Source organism: Balaenoptera ricei, chromosome 10, assembly GCF_028023285.1.
Source record: "Balaenoptera ricei isolate mBalRic1 chromosome 10, mBalRic1.hap2, whole genome shotgun sequence".
NCBI classification, from domain to species: domain Eukaryota; kingdom Metazoa; phylum Chordata; class Mammalia; order Artiodactyla; family Balaenopteridae; genus Balaenoptera; species Balaenoptera ricei.
In genome coordinates, this window is record NC_082648.1 from 98,398,467 (window position 1) to 98,419,779 (window position 21,313).

The 21,313-nt window shown below is 44.8% G+C and overlaps 1 protein-coding gene across 13 annotated transcripts in view; it reads left to right on the top strand.

Annotated features, from left to right (window-relative positions):
- The window catches only part of SGSM3 (small G protein signaling modulator 3), a 35,437-nt gene that overhangs the window by 7,849 nt on the left and 6,275 nt on the right, over positions 1–21,313 (top strand). For 10 of the 13 annotated variants that reach the window (XM_059937028.1, XM_059937023.1, XM_059937026.1 and 7 more), the window contains exons 2-6: positions 17,585–17,703; positions 18,229–18,314; positions 18,750–18,816; positions 20,820–21,016; positions 21,089–21,196. In XM_059937028.1, coding sequence (XP_059793011.1) covers positions 17,697–17,703; positions 18,229–18,314; positions 18,750–18,816; positions 20,820–21,016; positions 21,089–21,196 — 465 coding nt within the window. In that variant the 5' untranslated portion in view covers positions 17,585–17,696. Of the gene's footprint in view, positions 1–15,024; positions 15,111–17,584; positions 17,704–18,228; positions 18,315–18,749; positions 18,817–20,819; positions 21,017–21,088; positions 21,197–21,313 lie in introns of those variants that run through there. The other 3 variants (XM_059937024.1, XM_059937025.1, XM_059937036.1) reach the window with 3 other exon arrangements.

Here is a 21,313-nt window from a genome sequence, read left to right on the forward strand (position 1 = left end):
AAAATGGGCATAAGCCCTATATCCCACATTATGTGAGAAGGCCAACATCCTCCCCCAGGTTTTTCAAATTTAACTCCTTTAATTCTCATAACAACCTGTAAGGTAGGAATTACTATTCCTATTTTCAGACCTTTCTTTGATTTTCCCCTCAAACCACAGTCAAGGCTATTATGAGTCCAGCAGGCTTTCTTGAAGGTATGGATGACAAAGGGGTATTACCTTGCAATAGCACACTAACTTAAATTGGGGTTTGGATTGTTCTTTGCTTAAGAGGCATTTGGTCCACCCCTAAGACCTCCCCACTCCCAGGCACGCAGCATGTCACTGTCTCGTGGGTCGCTCTGTCCTGAAGGATGCAGCTCCTTACCCATCTCTGGACTGCTGTTCCCATCCCCTCTGTAGTCCAGGCCACCCCTATTTTCTGTTCTCCCCTACCTCCAAATTTCCATTAATTTCCTTTGCTAGACAATCGATAGATCTCTCCTTTTCTAATCTGTGGCTTCAAGGTTTACCTTCCACCTTTAAGGAGCTTATCAAAATATTTTCCCAAAGATAAACCTCCTCTCTGGGAAGCATTCTGGAGCCAACATTTTTTCTTTTAAATAAATTTATTTATTTATTTTTGGCTGCGTTGGGTCTTCATCGCTGCACGTGGGCTTTCTCGTGTTGCGGCGAGCGGAGGCTACTCTTCCTTGCGGTGCGTGGGCTTCTCATTGCGGTGGCTTCTCTTGTTGCGGAGCACGGGCTCTAGGCGCGCGGGCTTCAGTAGTTGTGGCACGCGGGCTTAGTTGCTCCGCGGCATGTGGGCTCTTCCCAGACGCAGGCAGATTCCTTTCCTTCCTTCCTCCCTTCGTTCCTCCCTCCCTCCCTCCCTCCTTTCTTTCTTGCTTGCTTTCTTTCTTTCTTTCTTTCTTTCTTTCTTTCTTTCTTTCTTTCTTTCTTCATTGGGTCTTCGGTGCTGTGCGTGGGCTTTTTCTAGTTGCGGCGAGTGGGGGCTACTCTTTGTTGCGGTGCGTGGGCATCTCACTGCAGTGGCTTCTCTTGTAGCGGAGCACGGGCTCTAGGTGCTTGGGCTCAGTAGTTGTGCCTCTCCGGCTCTAGAGCGCAGGCTCAGTAGTTGTGGCACATGGGCTTAGCTGATCTGCAGCATGTGGGATCTTCCCGGACCAGGGATTGAATCCGTGTCCCCTGCATTGGCAGGTGGATTCTCAAGCACTTCGCCACCAGGGAAGTCCTGGCAGGCGGATTCTTAACCACTGTGCCATCAGACAAGTCCCAAGAGCCAACTATTAAAATAGTAATTTTCCACTGTCCTATTATTATAATATTATAAAATTTTAGGCTCATTTTAGGGGTCACTAGGTTAATTACCTTGCTTCAAGTGACATCGTATTAAACTCTAATAGCAATAATTTGTTACTAATCTGTTCTTTGATTTCTGTTTACAAAGCTGACACTATACAGTAGAAAAGGCACATTTTTTTAAAATCCAAATCCTCTCCCAAACTAGAGGAATGTACTTCATTTAAAAAATCTTCAAAGGTCAAGTTCCTCACAGCACTGTTTTTATTGCAAAAATTGCTGTTAGGTGCTTAAATGTTGTATCTACAGATGACTACATTAGTAAATTATAGAACATATGGTTATAAAGACTCCATGATTACTGGGGAAATGCTGATAATTTGATGTGCAGTAGAGAAAAATATTTTAAAATCTGAAATATAAGAACTGTGTATGTGTGTAGAGAAAAACCAAAAGAGAGCATAGGAAAGAAGAAAGTGTGATTTATTGAGATGGCAAACTTGTGGCAGAATTTTTAAAAATTTTGATTTCTGTTAATGTCATTGTGTTAGTATAATTACAAAACTCAGAGGAGAGTCCCACACTTCCTTCCCATGATAAACCCAGTGACTGTATATGCTGCAGAGATTTTCTTCTGACCTATAGCTTACATATATCCTGCTACCACTTAAGTCTGTCATCTGTGTTCTCAGTGGAAAAGAACGGACCTGTGCAAAGTGCCCAGAAGTGCTGGGAAGAAGCCCCCCCTGAGCCTCAGGCTCTGACAGCCAGTGTCCTACCTGACCCCAGCTTGGGTGTGGCTGGGGACCCAGTGAGCGCCCGGGCTGTGGAGAAAACTCCGGACAGGGAGGCATATCTGTACAAGTAGATTCGGAAATAGCATTTTTTCCCCCTTAGAGTCTGTCTTGCAAATTGATGTACTTTTCTGGTCTCCTGGTTTATAAGCATCTTTTTCCTTTAAACTGCTTTTAGTGACTTTTGCTTTGGGCAGAGTATTTCACTTCAGTGTACTGGAAAGAAACTGCAACTCCATGTGAAGTCAAACACCTGGGGATCTTGTTTAGCCTTAAACGAAACAAAACAAAAAATTGGCGTGGAAACCTGGTTTCAGCAGCTTAGGGAGTTCCTGACTTCACAGTTGCTGTTAAGATGTCAGATTCATGCTGAGCAGTGTTAGTAAAGTGTTAGTTACAAATTAGAGAGAAAGGGATCCTTTTCACAGTTATATATAAGCTATCTCTAATAGTTTGCACCTTTTTTTTCACTTTTGCTTTCTTTGGTTTCATATAAATCCCTGTGGAGATGGATATTTGAGGTGATAAGTAGTAGCCCTGTGAGAGGAAGAGGAAGGCAGGATACAGAGAAACTGCATAGTTTATGTAAGTTCAGGCTTCATTTGTGGACCTCAGAAAACTCAAGGACACATTCTTATTCCCTCAGTGTTCTGAACTTAAACTGTAATTTTTAAAATTGAGATATAATTCATGTACCATAAAAATCACCCTTTTAAAGTATACAATTCAGAGGTTTTCAGTATATTCACTGTTGTGCAACCATCACCACTATCTAATTCCAGAATATTTTCATCACCCCCAAAAGAAACCACATACCCACTAGTAGTAATTCCCTATTTCTCCCTCCCTCCAGCCCCTGGCAACCACTAATCTACCTTCCTTCTCTATGGATTTGCCTATTCTGAGCATTTTATATAAATAGAATTATACATTGTGTGGTCTTTTGTGACTGGCTTCCTTCACTGAGCATAATGTTTTCAAGGTTCATCCATGTTGGTACATGTGTCAGCACTTCATTCCTTTTTATGGATGAATAATATTCCATTGTATGGATATACACATTTTGTTTATCCATTCATCACTTGATGGACATTTGGATTGTTTCCACTTTTGGTTTTTTGTTTGTTTTTTTTGTTTGTTTCCACTTTTGGACTATTATAAATAATGCTGTTGTGAACATTCATGTACAATTTTTGATGTGGTATAATTATTATTATTATTATTTTTTAAAGCATTATCTTCCTCTACTATTTTCATTACCTGTATTTTGCAATTTATTTATTTATTTTGAGGTCTGGGCTCCAGTGAGCCTTGGTCATGTTCTTTTTATTTATTTATTTATTTATTTTGGCTGTGTTGGGTCTTCGTTTCTGTGCGAGGGCTTCCTCTAGCTGTGGCAAGCGGGGACCACTCTTCATCGCGGTGCACGGGCCTCTCACTATCGCGGCCTCTCTTGTTGCGGAGCACAGGCTCCAGACGCACAGGCTCAGTAGTTGTGGCTCACGGGCCTAGTTGCTTGGCGGCATGTGGGATCTTCCCAGACCAGGGCGCGAACCCGTGTCCCCTGCATTAGCAGGCAGATTCTCAACCACTGCGCCACCAGGGAAGCCTGGTATAATTATTTTTAAACACAATACCTCTGTACTTCTTCAAAAAAGAGAACATTTAAAATCAAAACCAATGAGCCCCATACTCCTACCACTTAAATAAGCTGTATTCCTTTTTATATTACCTTCGACATGTATATATTATATATTTTTTAAATGGCTGAAATCACATACTGTCTTCGTGCTGATGACTCTACTTTTCTTCTCTTCCCTCTTCAACTCACTCCAACTGGACTTCCACCCTCACCATTAAAAATTAAAGCTCTCATAAATCGTAGCAGTGTTTTCTTAGGTCAGTCTCCCAAGGCAATAGAAATTTTAAAATGGGACCTAATCAAACTTACAAGCTTTCGCACAGCAAAGGAAGCCATAAAACGAAAAGGCAACCTATGGAATGGGAGAAAATATTTGCAGATGATGTGACCGACAAGGGCTTAATTTCAGAAATACACAAACAGCTCACACAACTCGATAACAAAAAAAAACACAATCAAAAAGTGGACAGAAGACCTAAATAGACATTTCTCCAAGGAAGACATATAGATGGCCAATAGGCACATGAAAAGATGCTCAACATCACTAATTATCAGAGAAGTGCAAATCAAAACTACAATGAGGGGACTTCCCTGGTGGCGCAGTGGTTAAGAATCCACCTGCCAATGCGGGGGACACGGGTTCAAGCCCTGGTCCGGGAAGATCCCACATACCGTGGAGCAACTAAGCCCCTGTGCCACAACTACTGAGCCTGCACTCTAGAGCCTGTGACCCGCAACTACTGAGCCCACGTGCCACAACTACTGAAGCCCACGTGCCTAGAGCCCATGCTCTGCAACAAGAGAAGCCACCACAATGAGAAGCCTGCACACCACAACGAAGAGTAGCCCCTGCTCACCACAGCTAGAGAAAGCTTGCGTGCAGCAACGAAGACCCAACACAGCCAAAAAAAAAAAAAAAAAACTACAATGAGGTATCACCTCACACTGGTCAGAATGGCCATCATTAAAAAGGCTACAAATAATAAATGCTGGGAGAGGGTGTGGAGAAAAGGGAGCCCTCTTACACTGTTGGTGGGAATGTAAATTGGTGCAGCCAGTCTGGAAAACAGTATGGAGATTCCTTAAAAAACTAAAAATAGAGTTACTATATGATCTAGCATCCCACTCCTGGGCATACATCTGGAGAAAACTCTAATTCGAAAAGATACATGCACCCCATTGTTCATAGCAGCACTATTTACAATAGCCAAGACACGGAAGCAACCTAAAGGCCAATGAAAAATGAATGGATAAAGAAGATGTGGTACATATATACAATGGAATACCACTCGGCCATGAAAAAGAATGAAATAATGCCATTTGCAGCAACATGAATGGACCTAGAGATTATCATACTAAGTGAAGTAAGTAAAACAGAGAAAGACAAATATATGATATCACTTATATGTGGAATCTAAAATATGATACCAATGAACTTATTTATAAAACAAACAGACTCACAGATACAGAAAACAAACTTATGGTTACCAAAGGGGAAGGGGGTGTGCGGGATAAATTAGGAGTTTGGTATTAGTGGATACAAACTACTATATATAAAATAGATAAACAATAAGGTCCTTCTGTATAGCACAGGGAACTATATTCCGTATCTTGTAATAACATATAATGGAAACAAATATGAAAAAGAAGATGTATATATATATGTATAACTGAATCACTTTACTGTACACCAGAAACTAACACAACATTGTAAATCAACTATACTTCTATTTAATTAATTAAAATAAAAAGTTCAAGAAAAATAACACAATTAAGACTCTTGTCAGTATCACCACCAACCTCCAGCTTGCCAAACCAATGACCAGTTCTCTGTCCTCCATACCACTTCACCTCTAAGTAGCACCTGACACTGATGATCACCTCCTCCTCGTAGAAACACTTTCTTCTCTTGGTTTCCACAGCGCCACACACTGCTAGTGTTCCTTCTACTTCACTGGTCACTCCTCAAACTTTATTTTTGTATATTTTTCTGCGTAACCTCTAAATGTTGGAATGTTCCAGGATCTGGTCCTCAGCCCCCTATTCCGCATTCTCTCCTTAGCCACGACATCTAGTCCTGGTGATTCTCAAATTCACGTCTCCAGTTCTGACTACTGCGAACTCTGTGCTCATATATACAATTGCCCAGTTGACCTCTCCACTTAGAGGTCTAATAGACATCCCCACTGAACGTGGCCAAAGCAGATTGCTTGCTAACCATGAAACCTGCTCTCCCCCAGTCTCCCTTCATCTTGGTTAATGGGATCTGCACAGTTGCTCAGGTCAAAAGCCTAGGAGACATCATTGATTCTTTCCATTATTTACCTCTATATCTCCAAATTATATCCAGAATCTAGTTACTTCTCATCATCTCAAATGTTTTGGTCCAAGATACCATCTGTCACCTGGACAACTATAATAGTTTCCACTCTAAACCCCTCTGTAGTTCATTCTTCACAAAGTAGCCAATGTGATATCTTTAAAAACCTAAGTCAGACCATGTCATGCCCATGCTCAAAGCTCTCCAATGGCTTCCCATTAAAATAAAATCCAGAGTCTTTGCTATGAGCAGTAGGCCCTACATAATCCAGTTCATCCTGTCTTTCCAGTGATAATCTGCTACTTTCCCCCTCATTGCTCCATCTCAGACACACTTGTCTTTTATTTCTCCAGTGTGATAAATCTTTTGTTCCTTAAGGTCCTTGCACAAGCCGTTTCCTCTGTTTGAGCTTCTAAGTCTTTGCAGAGCTGACTCCTTATTCTGGTGTCAGCTGAAATGTCATCTCCTCAGAGAGGCCTTCCCTGACCACCTATCAAAAATAGTCCTGCCCCTACCTGCCTCTGAAATTATTCTTTCATTTACTTATTTATTGTCTGTTTTCTGTCACTAATATTAATAGCTGGCTTTATTAAGCACATACTATGTGCTATGTATTGTGATAAATATTTACATTTTCTCATTTGTCATCCTCATTTTACAGATGAGGAAACTGCAGGTTCATAAAAGCGAGAACTTTGTCTGTCTTGTTTTACTGCTGTATCGCTTGCATGTGGAACAGTGTCTGGGGCATAGTAGTTGCTCAAAAAATATTTGTTGGTTGGATAGATGAACAAAAGACTCCTAGGTTTATATCTCTAGTTTTTACATCTCCTTGAAGATGTAAACTTGTGTATCCAGTCACCTGCTTAACAGCTCCGCTTGGATTTCTAAGAAACATTTAAATTATCCTACAGCTCTTCATTCCCTCCTCCCCCAAACCTGTTTCTTTCCCACTCACCACCATATTAGTAAATGTCATCATCGTAAACTCAGGAGTTCAGACCAGAAACCTAGGCCTCGCTTTGGGATGCTCCCTTTCTTCACTCCCCACATCCAACCCAGAAGCAAGGCCTATTGGTTCTGCCTCTGGTTATATCTTGAATCCATTTACTTCTCCCCACATCCACTGTCACCACTTTAGTCTCACTCCCCGCCATCTTTCCTGGAGCTTGTACTTCCAAACTGGTCTCACTGCATCCACTCTTGTCTCTCCACAAGCCATTTACCAAACAGCAGCCAAAGTGATTTTTTAAAAAACGTGTTAGTTCACGCCACCGCCATGTTTAGGATCCTTTTGTAGCTTCCCATTGTCCTTAAAATCTAAATCCTTCACTGTGACCTACAGTCCCTTGACAATCTGGGTGCCTCTACCTCTCCAGTTTCCTCTTACCGTTGTCCCCCTTGTCCGCTGTGTTTCAGTTACTGGGCTTTCCCTTCTTCCAAGGCCTTCCCCACCTGAGAGCCTGTGGACTTGCCTTTCTTTCTGCCCATGACTCTACCCCCACCTTTGCAAGGCTGGCTTCTTGTCCTTCCGGTTTCAATTCAAGTAGTGCATCAGTGATTCCTTCCCTGGATTCTTTTTGTTTTGGTTTGGTTTTTGGTATTTTTTGGGGGGGGGGGTGGGTGCAGTAGAAAAAAATAGCTTTATGCTTTGCCAGGCAAACCATCCCTGGATTCTATATCACATCACCCTTTTGTTTTATTCAGATCACTTGCCATACTCTGAAATTCTTATTTATTTATCCATCTCTTTGTTTTCTGTTTGATTTTCCCCCTCTAGATTGTAAATCATTGTTGCCCTAGCACATGACATGTGTTGGGGAAATATTTGGGGAGTAAATGACAGATATACACGTTTCTGAGTGCACATGCTACATACATTTTCCCTTAACATTATATCATAAATAGTATCCATATTTCTTTAGTCCCTATAATTGGAATTCTTTTTTTTTTATATATAAATTTATTTATTTTACTTATTTATTTTTGGCTGCATTGGGTCTTTGTTACTGCGCGCGGGCTTTCTCTAGTTGCGGCAAGCGGGGGCTACTCTTCGTTGCAGTGCGCGCGCTTCTCATTGCAGTGGCTTCTCTTGTTGTGGAGCATGGGCTCTAGGTGCGTGGGCTTCAGCAATTGTGGCTCACGGGCTCTAGAGCACAGGCTCAGTAGTTGTGGTGCACAGGCTTAGTTGCTCCGCGACATGTGGGATCTTCCCGGACCAGGGCTTGAACCCGTGTCCCCCGCATTGGCAGGTGGATTCTTAACCACTGCACCACCAGGGAAGCCCATACCACAGTTCTTTATCCATTTACCAGTTAAAGGACCTTTGAGTTGTTTTCAGATTTCAGATTTTGGCAGTCACAGATAAAGTTGCCACAAACGTTTACATACGGGTTTTTGTGTAAACAAAAGTTTCGTTTTCCTTAGATAAACATACCTAGGAGTGGGTTTGTTGGGTTGTGTGGTAAGTACATGTCTAACTTTATAAGAAACTGCCAAACCTTCTTCCAAAATTGTGGTACCATTTTGCATTTCTACCAGCAGTGTATGAGGGTTCTAGTTGCTCTGAATCCTCATCAGCACTTAATATTGTCAGGTGGTTTGTTTTTTAATTTAAGCCATTTAATATGTGTATGGTAATATCTCATTGTGGTTTTAATTTGCATTCCTTAATAACTAATGACGTTAAGTATCTTTCTGTATGCTTGTCATCTGTATATCTTCTTTGTTAATGTTTCTGTTCAAATCTTTTGCCCATTTTATTTTTTTTTTAATATTTATTTATTAATTTTTGGATGTGGTGGGTCTTAGTTGCAGCATGTGGGCTCTTCGTTGTGGCGCACAGGATTCTCTCAAGTTGTGGTGCACGGGCTTCTCTCTGTGGCATGCAGGCTCCAGAGCACATGGGCTCTGTAGTTGTGGACCCTGCGGCATGTGGGATCTTTGTTCCCCTACCAGGGATCGAACCCGTGTCCTGTGCATTGGAAGGTGGATTCTTAACCACTAGACCACCAGGGAAGTCCCACCCATTTTATATTTTTAATTCGATTGTTTGTTTCCAGCTCACTGAGTTTAGAGAACTCCTTATATTCTAGAAACATGTTCTTTATTAAATGTGTGATTTGAACATATTTTCTACCACCAATGGCTTCTGATAAAGTCTCATTTAATCAAGTTTTTTCTTTTATAGATCATACTTTTAGTGCAATATCTAAGAAATCTTTGCCTAAGCAAGGTCACAAACATTTTTTCCTATGTTTTCTTCTAGAAGTTTTGTACTGATTCTTCTAGGACCATTTGTTGAAAAGACTATCCTTTCTCCATTGAATTGCATTTATATGTTTGTTGAAAATTAATTATTTACTTTCCTAGGGCTGCTATAATAAAGTATCACAAAGTGGGTGACTTAGAACAACAGTAATATTGTCTCACAGTTTTGGAGGCCAGAAATCTGAAATCAAGGTGTCGGCAAGGCCATGCTCACTCTTAAACCTGTAGGGAAGGATCCTTCCTTGCTTCTTCCAGCTTCTAGTAGCCCCAGGCGTTCCTTGGCTTATTACACCATAATTCCAGTCTGTGCTTCACATGGTGTTCTCCCTGTCTCTTCATATTTTCTCTCTCTATATATCTGTGTCCAAATTTCCCCTTTTTATAAGGACATGAGTTATAATGGATTAGGGCTTACCTTAATGAGGCTGTCTTAAGTTGGTTAAACTCAGCAAAGACCCATTCTCCAAATAAGGTCACATTCTGAGGTACTGAGGGTTGGGACTTCAACATATCTTTTTTTGGGGACACAACTCAATTCATAACGTTAATTGACCATATGTATGGGTCTATTTCTGGATTACCTATTCTGTTCCATTGATCTATATGTCTTGCCTTTTGCCAGTGTCACCTGTACTACATGTAGCTTTATAGTAAGTATTGAAATCAGGTAGTGTGAATTCTCCAACTTTCTGCTTTCAAAATTATTTTGAGTATTTTGATTCCTTTGCTTATCCATTTAAATTTTAGAATCAGCTTGTCAGTTTCTGCAAGATATCCTACTGGGATTTTTTTTTTTTTTTTTTTTTGAGTATAGCTGCTTTCCACTGCTGTGTCAGTTCCTGCTGTACAGCATAGTGAATCAGCCATACGTGTACACATATGCCCTCTTTTTTGGATTTCCTTCCCATTTAGATCACCACAGAGCACTAAGTAGAGTTCCCTGTGCTATACAGTAGGTTCTCATTAGTTATCTGTTTTATATATAGTAGTGTATATATGTCAGCCCCAACTCCCAATTCATTCCACGCTCCCCTTTCCCCTTTGGTATCAATACATTTGTTGTCTCTGTCTGTGTCTCTATTTCTGCTTTGCAAATAAGATCATCTATACCATTTTTCTAGATTCCACATATATGCGTTAATATACCATGTTTGTTTTTCTCTTTCTGACTTAACTTCACTCTGTATGACTCCTACTGGGATTTTGATTGGAATTATGTTGAATCCTGTCCTTGTTCCCAATCTTAGGGGGAAAGCATTCAGTCATTTATCATTAAGTATGATGTTAACTGTAGGATTTTTGTAGATGCCTTTTATTAAGTTAAGGAAGCTTCTTCTATTTCTAGATCTCTGAGAGTTTTTTATCATGAATGGATGTTGACTTTTGCCAAATGCTTCTTTTGTATCTATTGAGATAATCATATAGTTTTTCTTCTTCAGTCTGTTGATATACTGAATTACATTGATTGATTTTTTAAATATTGAACAAGTCTTGCATTCCCAAGATAAATCCCACTTGGTCATGATGGTATTGTTTTTATGTATTGTAGAACTTATTGGCAAAAGTTGTTCATAATATTCTCGTATTATCCGTTTAATGCCTCCAGGATCTGTAGTAATGTATCCTCTTCCATTCCTGATAATATTGGTAATCTGTGTCTTCTCATTTTTCCTGTTCAGTCTGATCAGAGGTTTGATTTTATTGATCTCCAAAGGAACAGATTTTGGTTTCATTGATTTTTCTCTTTTTGTTTTCTGTTTTATTGATTTCTGTTATCTTTATTGTTTATTGCTTTTTTTTCTTCTGCATTCTTTGGACTAAATTTACCAATAAATTCAACAACTTGGATAGTGGACAGATTCCTTGAAAGTACACAAACTATCAAAGCTCACTCAGGGGACTTCCCTGGTGGTGCAGTGGTTCAGAATCTGCCTGCCAATGCAGGGGACATGGGTTCGAGCCCCAGTCCAGGAAGATCCCACATGCCGCGGAGCGACTAAGCCCGTGCGCCACAACTACTGAGTCTGCGCTCTAGAGCCCACAAGCCACAACTACTGAAGCCCGCGCACCTAGAGCCCGTGCTCCACAACACAAGAAGCCACCACAGTGAGAAGCCCGCCCACCTCAACGAAGAGTAGCCCCCGCTCTCTGCAACTAGAGAAAGCCTGTGCGCAGCAACAAAGACCCAACGCAGCCAAAAATAAATAAGTAAATTAATTTTTTTAAAAAAAAGCTCACTCAGGAGGAATAAAGATAATCTGAGTAGCCTTATCTCTATGAAAGAAATTGTAGTTGAAAATCTTTCCATGAAGGAAACTCCAGGCACAGGAGACTTCATTGGTGATTTCCTTTCAACATTTAAGGAAGAAATAATACCGGTTTCTACACAAACTCTTCCTGAAAATGGAAGAGGGGGGACTACTTCCCAAATCCTTCTATAAAGCAGATATCATCCTGATACCAAACCTGAAAAAGGTGTTATTAGGAAAGAAAACTACAATCAAACATCCTTCATGAACATAGATGCAAAAATTCTTAACAAAGTTTGGGCAAATTGCATTCCACAATTTCTGAAAAGGAAAATACATCACAATGACTCGGTAGGGTGAGCTTCAGGTATTACTCCTTGTGTTGCTTGCAGGTGGCTCTCTTCCCAACCTTGGGTAGCTTCCTCACACACACGCTCTGACCAGTATTCACATGAAGATTTGGGGGTGCTCTCTGCAGATTTCTGGAGCTCTCTGCAAGTCTCTGCTCTACAACTTCAGGCTGCTTTGGCCACCTCTAGCTCTCAGCTCAGCTCCTGTGCCCTCCTGGGTGCCCAGTCCTGGCTGCAGACTCTCTCCAGGTGGTAGCGGGCCGTCACAGGGCTCAGCTCAATTGTTTTCTCTTTCTCAGGCTTCACTGTCCTGTGCTGCCTGTCATCCAATGTTTGAAAACCATCGTTTCGTGTATCTTTCTGGCTTTTTAGTTGTTCAGGTTGGGAAAGTAAATCCAGTCCTTGTAACTCCATCTTGGCCAAAAGCGGAAGTCCATAACTGGAATATGAAATGATTAAATCACGTTTTATTGTGTCAGTATACCCAGATTTGATTAATTCCCCTAATGTTTGACATGTAAATTGTCCTCATGTTTTTGTCGTATAGGTGGTGCTGAAGTAGACCTTTTCATGTACATACCTTTTCGCGTGTATTGAATTATTTCCTTAAGATAAGTTTCCAGGAGAATAGTTACTGGATCAAAAGGCATTTTAAAAAATTTACATGCTTAAAGATGACAGTCTTTTAATCTTCCTCCAGTATATTTCTTGTTTTTCAAAAGTTTCTGCCTCTCAGTACCCCTGTGACAACATCAGGGCCGCCAGTGATGTGGCTGCTTTAGCCAGCTCCCAGATGGCTGCTTTCAGGAAGGTTTCCATAGGGACTGGAGGCTGGAAAAACCTGCCCGCCCAGGTTTGCAATATCACTTCTGGCTCCTGTTGGGAACTTGGGGACTAGGGGGTAGTTGGTAAGAGAAATGGCATATACGTATTATTGCAGAGACTCATTAAAATATACCCAGACCTGACCGTTTCTCACCGTCCCCATGGTAGCAAAGCCAACATCATTCCTGCTGTGTCGCCCCTACTGCCCTGCGGTCTTCTCTGCACAGCAGCCAGAGAGAGCTTTGAAGTCCTAAATCAGATTCAGGTTTGCCTCTGCTCAGAGCCCTCCTGTAAGGAGGGTAAGATCCAGTTCTGTACTGCGCTCTAAGGCCCTCCTGAGCCGGCTGCACCTCCCACTGTTTCCTCCTCCTCCTCCCTCCCCAGCTCCTCCCCAGCTCCTCCCAGCCCCTCTGCCCTGCAGCTACTTCACCTGCCACCTCTGTTTCTGCCTTGTCTTCACCCTGCTGCTCCTGCTGCCTGGATCTTCCTTCCCTCAGGAGCCATAGGACTTGGTCTCCCACTTCCTTTTGTTTGGGCCTTTGCTTGGATGTCACCTTATGCTCAAAGAGCTTTTCCTGACTACGTTGGCTATGTGGCTCCTCTCTCCTGACTCTCCTGTGCCTTATCCTGCTTTATTTTCCTCAGAGTCCTGTAGTTAGCACCATCTAACACAGCTGTGTTTATGTTTGTTGTCTGATTCTCTGCTGTGATGTAATGGCTGGGACTTTGGTTTTTCACTGTTGCGTCTCAACCCTTAGAACCATGTGTGGTTCGTGGCGGTGCTCAGTAACTGTTGAGTGAATGAATGAGGGGGGCAGGCCAAGGCTGGGAAAGGGAGCTGTGGACTGAGAATTGTCTTCCCAGGCCCCTCAGTCCTCCACAGCCAGAGACAGCTCTTTTCTTCCACTTATAGACAACGCCTGCTTCCTCCACACTTTCTCTGCCCTTCTGGAAGAAACAGCCAAATCACTACCTCTGAGGCGTCAATGACGAGGAGTCTTTCTGATGATCCCAGCTGGCATATGTTACATTGAACCATACGAGTTGTCGTTTTTACAGGTTGTAATGGCTGGATGGATATCAGCAGTATCGTATGGCCTTGAGTAACCTCAGTGTAGAGGGCCCAGATATTCACAGTAACTTTCTGGAAATTATGAGGACTCCTGCTAATTGCCTGATGCTTCCTGAGCACTCGCTGTGTGTCAGTGTGCTGGGGCTCTTTGCGTTCTCACTTCATCCTCATAACCATTGTGAGACATAGGTACTGTTACTCCAGTCTGTGGAGAAGAAAACTGAGACTCAAAGAGGTGACGTGAACGTGCCCAAGGTTATAACAAGGGGGGAGCCGCAGAGCTGGGATTTGAATCCACAGTTGTCTGTCTGGAGAGGTCTTCACTTTAACCGCAGCGCCGTCCGGCCTCTGCACAAAGGTGGCAGAGGATGAGCTCGGAAGCCTTGCCCTCCTAACGCTGGTGCCACAGCAGTGTGCCTGCCCAGGGCTCCAGGCCAGCGGTGGCCTGGCCGAGCACGGGGTTATTTCCTGGCACTGTCAAGCTGGTGGCCGAGTGACATCATCTCCCCAGCATGGTGGTGCAGGGGGCAGATTTATCAGGGTCCATTTGGGAGACTGTACGTGCGTCTCTTCTAGGCTCGTTTTCTCGTGTGTGAGGACCAGAGATAATCTGCTTCAGAATATGCTGTGAGGACTGAACGGTGACGTGATTTTAAGAACTTCTAGCTCAGTCCCTTTAATGTTAAAATACTTGCTCCATCCAGCACAGAATTCTGATTCAAACCAGGCCCCGCATACCTGTTATACTGAAGGAAGACGTTATGTTTTCCTCACGCAGAACAGACAGACAAGTCTAGGATGGCTGGCCCATTAGGGAAGCGGGTTCTGCCATCTGTTTCTCAGCAAGGCTTGCCTGGAAGCAAGAGGGCTCCCTCCCAGCTGGGCATCAAAGCCTCCACGATGGGCATTTAGCCCAAATGTGGCCCGGTCAGGGTGTGTCTGGGGGCAGGAGTAGAGGTTGGTGACCCAGCTGAGCTGCCCTTGGGACAAGCTGTTTGGCCCCAGATTTGCAAGTGTGTCTTTAAAGAGAACTGGGATTTTTTTCATGTGCCCATTTTTCAACATTCGCTGGAGTAAAGGGTCCATAGGGTAATGTTTTCTCACGCTTCTCACGGTGCCCTCGAAGTGGTTCTTTGATTTTCCTTTTTTGTTTCTTTCTCACTCACCTGACCCTTCTCATTTACCCCGAATTCCCAACAGCAGACAGCACGCAGGAGACAAGGCCAACAGCTGTCACCTCTGAGCTCCTGTCACCTGAAAAATGGCGAAAGGAGGTCTAGGCCTAGGTAAATATGATTCTAAAACCTAGAAGGCAACTTGCCCTAAAATATTTCACCCACATCTCCGTTGTTACCTTCCATTTATGTTACCTTCCTTTCATTTCATGGTTAGAAGTAAAAGGTAGAAGTAAAAGGCTTCATATTCAGAAAAAGGCTGAGAAAGCCACCCCTCAAACTGCATTTCTGTTGAAGCTCGAGTGGGTGATAATAGGCTCTTGCCTGTTCTAATAGGAGCAGGCTAGAAATAGGAAGTCAGAGGGAGCCCCAAGTGCTGACGCCTCAGTTGATGGCTTATTTATTTTTTTTAAATTGAGATATAATTCACATGGTACAAAGTTCGCTATTTCTAAAGTGTATAATTCAGTGGTTTGAGTATTTTATGCTGTTGTGTAACTATCACCACTCTCCAATTCCAGAACTCTTTTCATCTCTGCAAACAGAAACCCTGTACCCATTAGCAGTCACTGTGCCTTCCCCTCTCCTCCAGCCCTTGGCAGTCACTAAGCTACTTTCTGTGTCCAGGGATTTGCCTCTTCTGGACATTTCATTTAAATAGAATCATACAATATTCATCCTCTTGTGACTGGCATCTTTAACTGAGCATAATATTCTTAAGGTTCACCTGTGTTATAGCATTATTAGCACTTCATTCCTTTTTATAGCTGAATAATATTCCATTGTATGGATATTCTATGCATTTCATATATCCCTTCATCGGTTCTTGGACATACGGGTTGTTTCTGCTTTTTTGGCTATGAGTAATTCTGCTGTGAATATCCAAGTACAAGTTTCTGTGTGGACACTTGCTTTCATTTCTTGTGGGTAAATAACGAGGAGCAGAATTCCCGGGTCATGTGGTAACTCTGTGTTTCACCTTTTGAGGAGCTGTCAAGAGTACTTTCCACAGCAGCCCACCATTTTACATTCCCACCAGTAGAGTATGAGGCTTCCAGTTTCGCCACATCCTCACCAACACTAACTGTTGTCTTTTTTTTTTTTGATGTTGAAGATAAGTTTTAATGGCAGGTGCCTACTGCTGTAGGACAAACAGGAGCTATGTGCCTAAGTGTATTCATCCCATATGGCCAAACACTGCTCTTAAGACTTTTATCTCCAGGGACTTCCCTGGTGGCGCAGTGGTTAAGACTCCGCCTGCCAATGCAGGGGACACGGGTTCGAGCCCTGATCCGGGAAGATCCCACATGCCACGGAGCAACTAAGCCTGTGGCCCACAACTACTGAGCCTGTGCTCTAGAGCCCATGAGCCACAACTACTGAGCCCACGTGCCACAACTACTGAAGCCCGCGTGCCTAGAGCCCGTGCTCTGCAACAAGAGAAGCCACCGCAATGAGAAGCACGTGCACTGCAATGAAGAGTAGCCCCTGCTCGCTGCAGCTAGAGAAAGCCCGCACGCAGCAACGAAGACCCAACGCAGACAAAAATAAATAAAATAAAATATTAAAAAAAAAGACTTTTGTCTCCAGTATGCCATCCTCGTGGGTGTGAAGTAGAATCTCATGGTGGTTTTGATGTCCATTTCCCTGATGACTAATGATGTCGAGCATCTTTTTACCTGCTCATTGGCCATTTATGTCTCTTCTTTGGAGAAATGTCTATTTAAATCTTATGCCCATTTTTATTTCTTTTTAATATTTATTTATTTATTTATTTATTTTGGCTGCTCTGGATCTTAGTTGTGGCACATGGGATCTTTTAGCTGTGGCATGAGGACTTCTTAGTTGTGGCATGCGGGGTCTAGTTCCCTGACCAGGGATCGAACCCAGGCCCCCTGCGTTGGGAGTGTGAGGTCCTAACCACTGGACCACCAGGGAAGTCCCCTTATGCCCATTTTTAAATTGGGCTGTTTGTCTTTTTAATTGTTGAGTCATTTTTTAAGAGGACAAAAAAAGGAGGGAGGCAGGGGTTAAACAGTGACATGAGAGACTTAGATGGCAATTTCCTAGTTGCCCAGCTGTGAGGTGCTGGAAGGTGTAGTCGAGCAGACTGGTGGATGAAGTGGAAACGTCGGTGTCGGGTGAGTGGAGGCACTGACTCAGAAGTGTTGTACCTAAGTGATTCCTCAAAACTTCTGGCTCAGAGGAACCTATTCATGGAAGTTTTGGTGGTGGCTGGTTTTTGTTTTCTTTTTTAAGAAACATTTGCCTGAGTACAGAGCATCAGGAAGTCTGTCTGTGTGATCCTCTCCTTCCTTAGTAGTATGGGAACTGAGCAGACCCTCCTCTTGGCTCACAGAGCTGTTGGAGAACAATAGTTTTGTAGCTTCTTCAAAGGGTATGCTCTCGGATGAAATGTTCAGAATAGGAGGCTTTTTCTTTCAAGTGTGACTTTTCCTTCCCTGTCAAACAGTGGCCAGGATTTACCTCCCCACCACCTCTGGGCCAGCAAATTAGAGTCGGGTAGAAAGGACTCCCAGGAGAGGGGCTGTGTTAAATGACTTTCCTCTTTGCACTCCTACCAGGGTAAATGTTTCTGGACCAGATGAAGCTTGAGGAGCCTTCCAGCTGTAAGATATTAGGATAGGAAACTCCTGAGTCTGGATCTACAGAAGACTTGCCTGTCCTCTCCACACAATGTCAGGTGGGAGGCAGGGGCCTGGCTTGGACATGGGGCGACAGGCTCTCCAGGGGGAAAGGGGGGTCTTATCCAGGAGGACACCCCGGTGGGAGGGAAGCAGGCTTGTTTTCCACGGACCTTCAAGGGTCACGTGGACCATCCAGGTAAGAGGTGGAGGAAGGAGGAAGTCGTCTGATGGGCATCTGGGAGAGTTACTGCAACTCTCTTCTCAGTTTTCCTGAATCCCTGTCCTCTCGTTCCAGCCTGCAAATCCTCACTCAAAGGTGGAGGGAGAGGCAAGGAGATGAAGTCTGGTTATGTCTTGTAACACACTGCTGGCTTCCTTTTCCCTCCTCCAGAAAGTTGTACTTTGCTAGGTTTCTTCCCTCCCCCATCCATCCTACTCTAGATGGTCCAGTCCTTTAATGCTGGCACTCTGTGGGTGGGACGGGGGGGAGAGGAAGGGAGAGGGGGTGTCTCAACTTGAATTTTCCCCCTGAGTGCTCTGCATTTTCTTCATCTCCTATTCCTGGTCCTCCTTGGTTTTAGGAAGCCACATACCTTCTGCCAGTGGCCCCTTCTCAGCCCTGACTCCTAGCATGTGGCCCCAGGAGATCCTGGCCAAGTACACACAGGTACAGCAGTCAGCCAACGGGCGCCAGTGGCTCTGCTCCCACGCTGGGGCACCCAAGGGGACCCACTGCCCGCTGCAGGCATCCTGGGAGGGGGGCCACTCCCCCGTATTCACACAGGGTCAGAAGCCCCCATCAGAGACAGCATCTTAGCTCCACGTTCCCTGTGAATCGGGCATTAGGTTGGGGAACAAGTATGGCACTCTGCTCTCAGTATTATGGGGACACAGAAATACATAAAACGTGTTTCTTGCCTTGATTTTATCTTTGACCTCTGAGGAAAACTCTGGGAGAATTCAAGAGGGTCGTGGCCCCCGTAGCTGAGTGATGACCACAGAAGCTTCAGGGAAGGGTGGCCTTTGGTCTGAGTCAGGGAGGCTGGGAGGCGTGGCAGCAGTGCACGTAGCCCCAGGCTGACTCTCCTACTCCTGGGTCTAGAAGGAAGAGGCAGGGGAGCAACCAGAGGTCTGCTATGATGAGTTCGGCTTCCGCGTGGACAAGGAAGGTGAGACAGCCCCTCGGGTGTAATCTCTCCACTTCTTTGGGGAGGACCAGCTCCAGTGACTGATTACACTGCTGTGGCCTCGGGCTCTAGATGTTTTACCCAGATGTTCCAGAATCAAGGACAGAGCCACATCTGATGGTGATGCTGTTATAAGTATCTGGAATCCTTTGGGGTTTTTTTTTGCCGTGTTGCGCAGCTTGTGGGGTCTTAGTTCTCCACAACCAGGGATTGAACGCACGCCCTTGGCAGTGAAAGCACCGACTCCTAACCACTGGACCACCAGGGAATTCCCTGGGTTTTTTTTTTTAAGATTAATTTTATTGATCTTCATATGATAATAAAAGCAATAATGTTCATTATAGAGAATTTTAAAACTACATCAAGATACAAAGATTAAAACAACCCATTATCCGACAACCTGAAGATAACTGCTGACATTTCAATGTATTCTTTTCCTGGCTTTGTGTGTATCCATATGTAACTTTTCATAACTAAGATGATATCATATACATGTTTTTATATTGCTCTTATATCTGTTAACATTATTCCATGAGCATTTTTTCTGTCCGTTAAGACCTCTTTAAAGCATGTTTTTCAGTGGCTGTGTACTATCCTTGTAATTATAATGGATTTGTCATCATATTTTTTTTTAATTTTTAAAAAAAATTTTTATTTTTGGCTGCATTGGGTCTTCGTTGCTGTACGAGGGCTTCTCATTGCGGTGGCTTCTCTTGTTGCAGAGCACAGGCTCTAGGCGCGCGGGCTTCAGTAGTTGTGGCACACGGGCTTAGTTACTCCACGGCATGTGAGATCTTCCTAGACCAGGGTTCGAACCCATGTCCCCTGCATTGGCAGGCGGATTCTTAACCACTGCGCCACCGGGGAAGTCCCTGTCATCATATTTTTATAACCATTCTTCTGTGAGTGGGCCCCTAGGCCATTTCCATTATTTTCTACTGTAAAGACACCTGTTGTTGTCAAGTGGGCTGTTGGAAAGCCGTCTGCCAGAACCCAGGGTAGCCTGTTACCAACCAGATGTTAACTGACTGACTGAGACCAGTCATCTTCAGGTCACTCATATTCCCAGTTCTGATGAGTCTTCCTTGTTCTCTAGTTTGCAGGCAGATATTTAGAAGGTAAAAGCTGGGCCTGAGAGGAGCACAGGGAACTTTCTAGTATGATGGAAGTATTCTGTATCTTGATGGGGACAGCGTTTAGACTGTCAGTGTTTAGACATTTGTTTATTGATATTCAACAAAGTGTACACTTAAAGTTTGTGCACTTTATGTGAATTCACTGAAGGTGAAGTTTCAGAAAGTGGAGGCCAAGGGCATGGCTTTAGGATGAGTAAGGATGAGGCTCAGTGGGGTGGCCCCGCCCCACTGTGCATCCCCAGTGCCTCAAACAGAGCCAGAGGCGGTCTTGGCCTCGTGAGTTCCCAGGCAGTAAACAAACAAATGTATGCTGGGGGCAAGAAGAGGCTGGGAGAGGAGGGGAGGTGGGAGACGTTTGAACAGAGACTGGGAGGAAGTGGGGCAGTGAGTGTGGCCAGGAAGGGGAGTAACAGGTGCAGAGGCCCTGAGGCGGGAGTGGATTTGTGGGGAGGAGCTGGGGTGGAGGGAGCAGGGCGCGAGGAGGCGGGGCTCGGGCGCTGTATCTGCGTGAGAGGCTCTGAGCTGTGACGGGGCTGTGGGCAGCCTCTAGGGAGGCAGGGCAGCACTAGGAGGCTGGTGAGGAGGCTGTCGGCTTGGACTAGGGCTGTGGTCGGAGGGGCGCGAGGGCCGAGGTTCTGCCTGTGCTCCGAGGAGGAGGAGCCTGAGCACCTGGTGGGGGGTGGCCTCGTGGGTCTGGTTTGGGGGTGAAAGCGAAGAGCTCGCGCTGGCTGTTCGGGGTGCCACAGGAGATGCTTGGAAAGGTGGTGAGATCCGGGCGGCGGACCCAGAGCCCAGTCCTCTGCTCTCAGGGCACAGGCGGCGGGTGTCGCTCTCCCTCCTCCCCCACAGGCGCAGACGGCGCCCCCCGCCCAGGCCAGCTGCTGGAGGACCCCCCCCAGAGGCTGCGCTGGCAGGCCCACCTGGAGTTCACCCACAACCACGACGTGGGGGACCTCACCTGGGACAAGATTGCCATCTCCCTGCCCCGCTCGGAGAAGCTCCGCTCCCTGGTGCTGGCCGGGGTGCCCCACAGCATGAGGCCGCAGGTGAGGCGGGGCCCGCGGGGGCCGAGGGCTTCGGGGCTCCCTGGGGACTGAGCGCCGTGCTCCCCCCATCAGCTGTGGATGCGGCTCTCCGGTGCCCTGCAGAAGAAGAGGAACTCCGAGCTGTCCTACCGAGAGATCGTGAAGGACAGCGCCAATGACGAGACCGTTGCTGCCAAGCAGGTGGGGCCCTGTTTAGGGGGGGGTGGGGGGGCAGGGGGAGGCCCTTCGGGGGGGCCCGGGAGAGCTCGGCAGAGCTCGGCAGCCGTGAGGCAGCCCTGGGCAGTCCTTGCACCTACA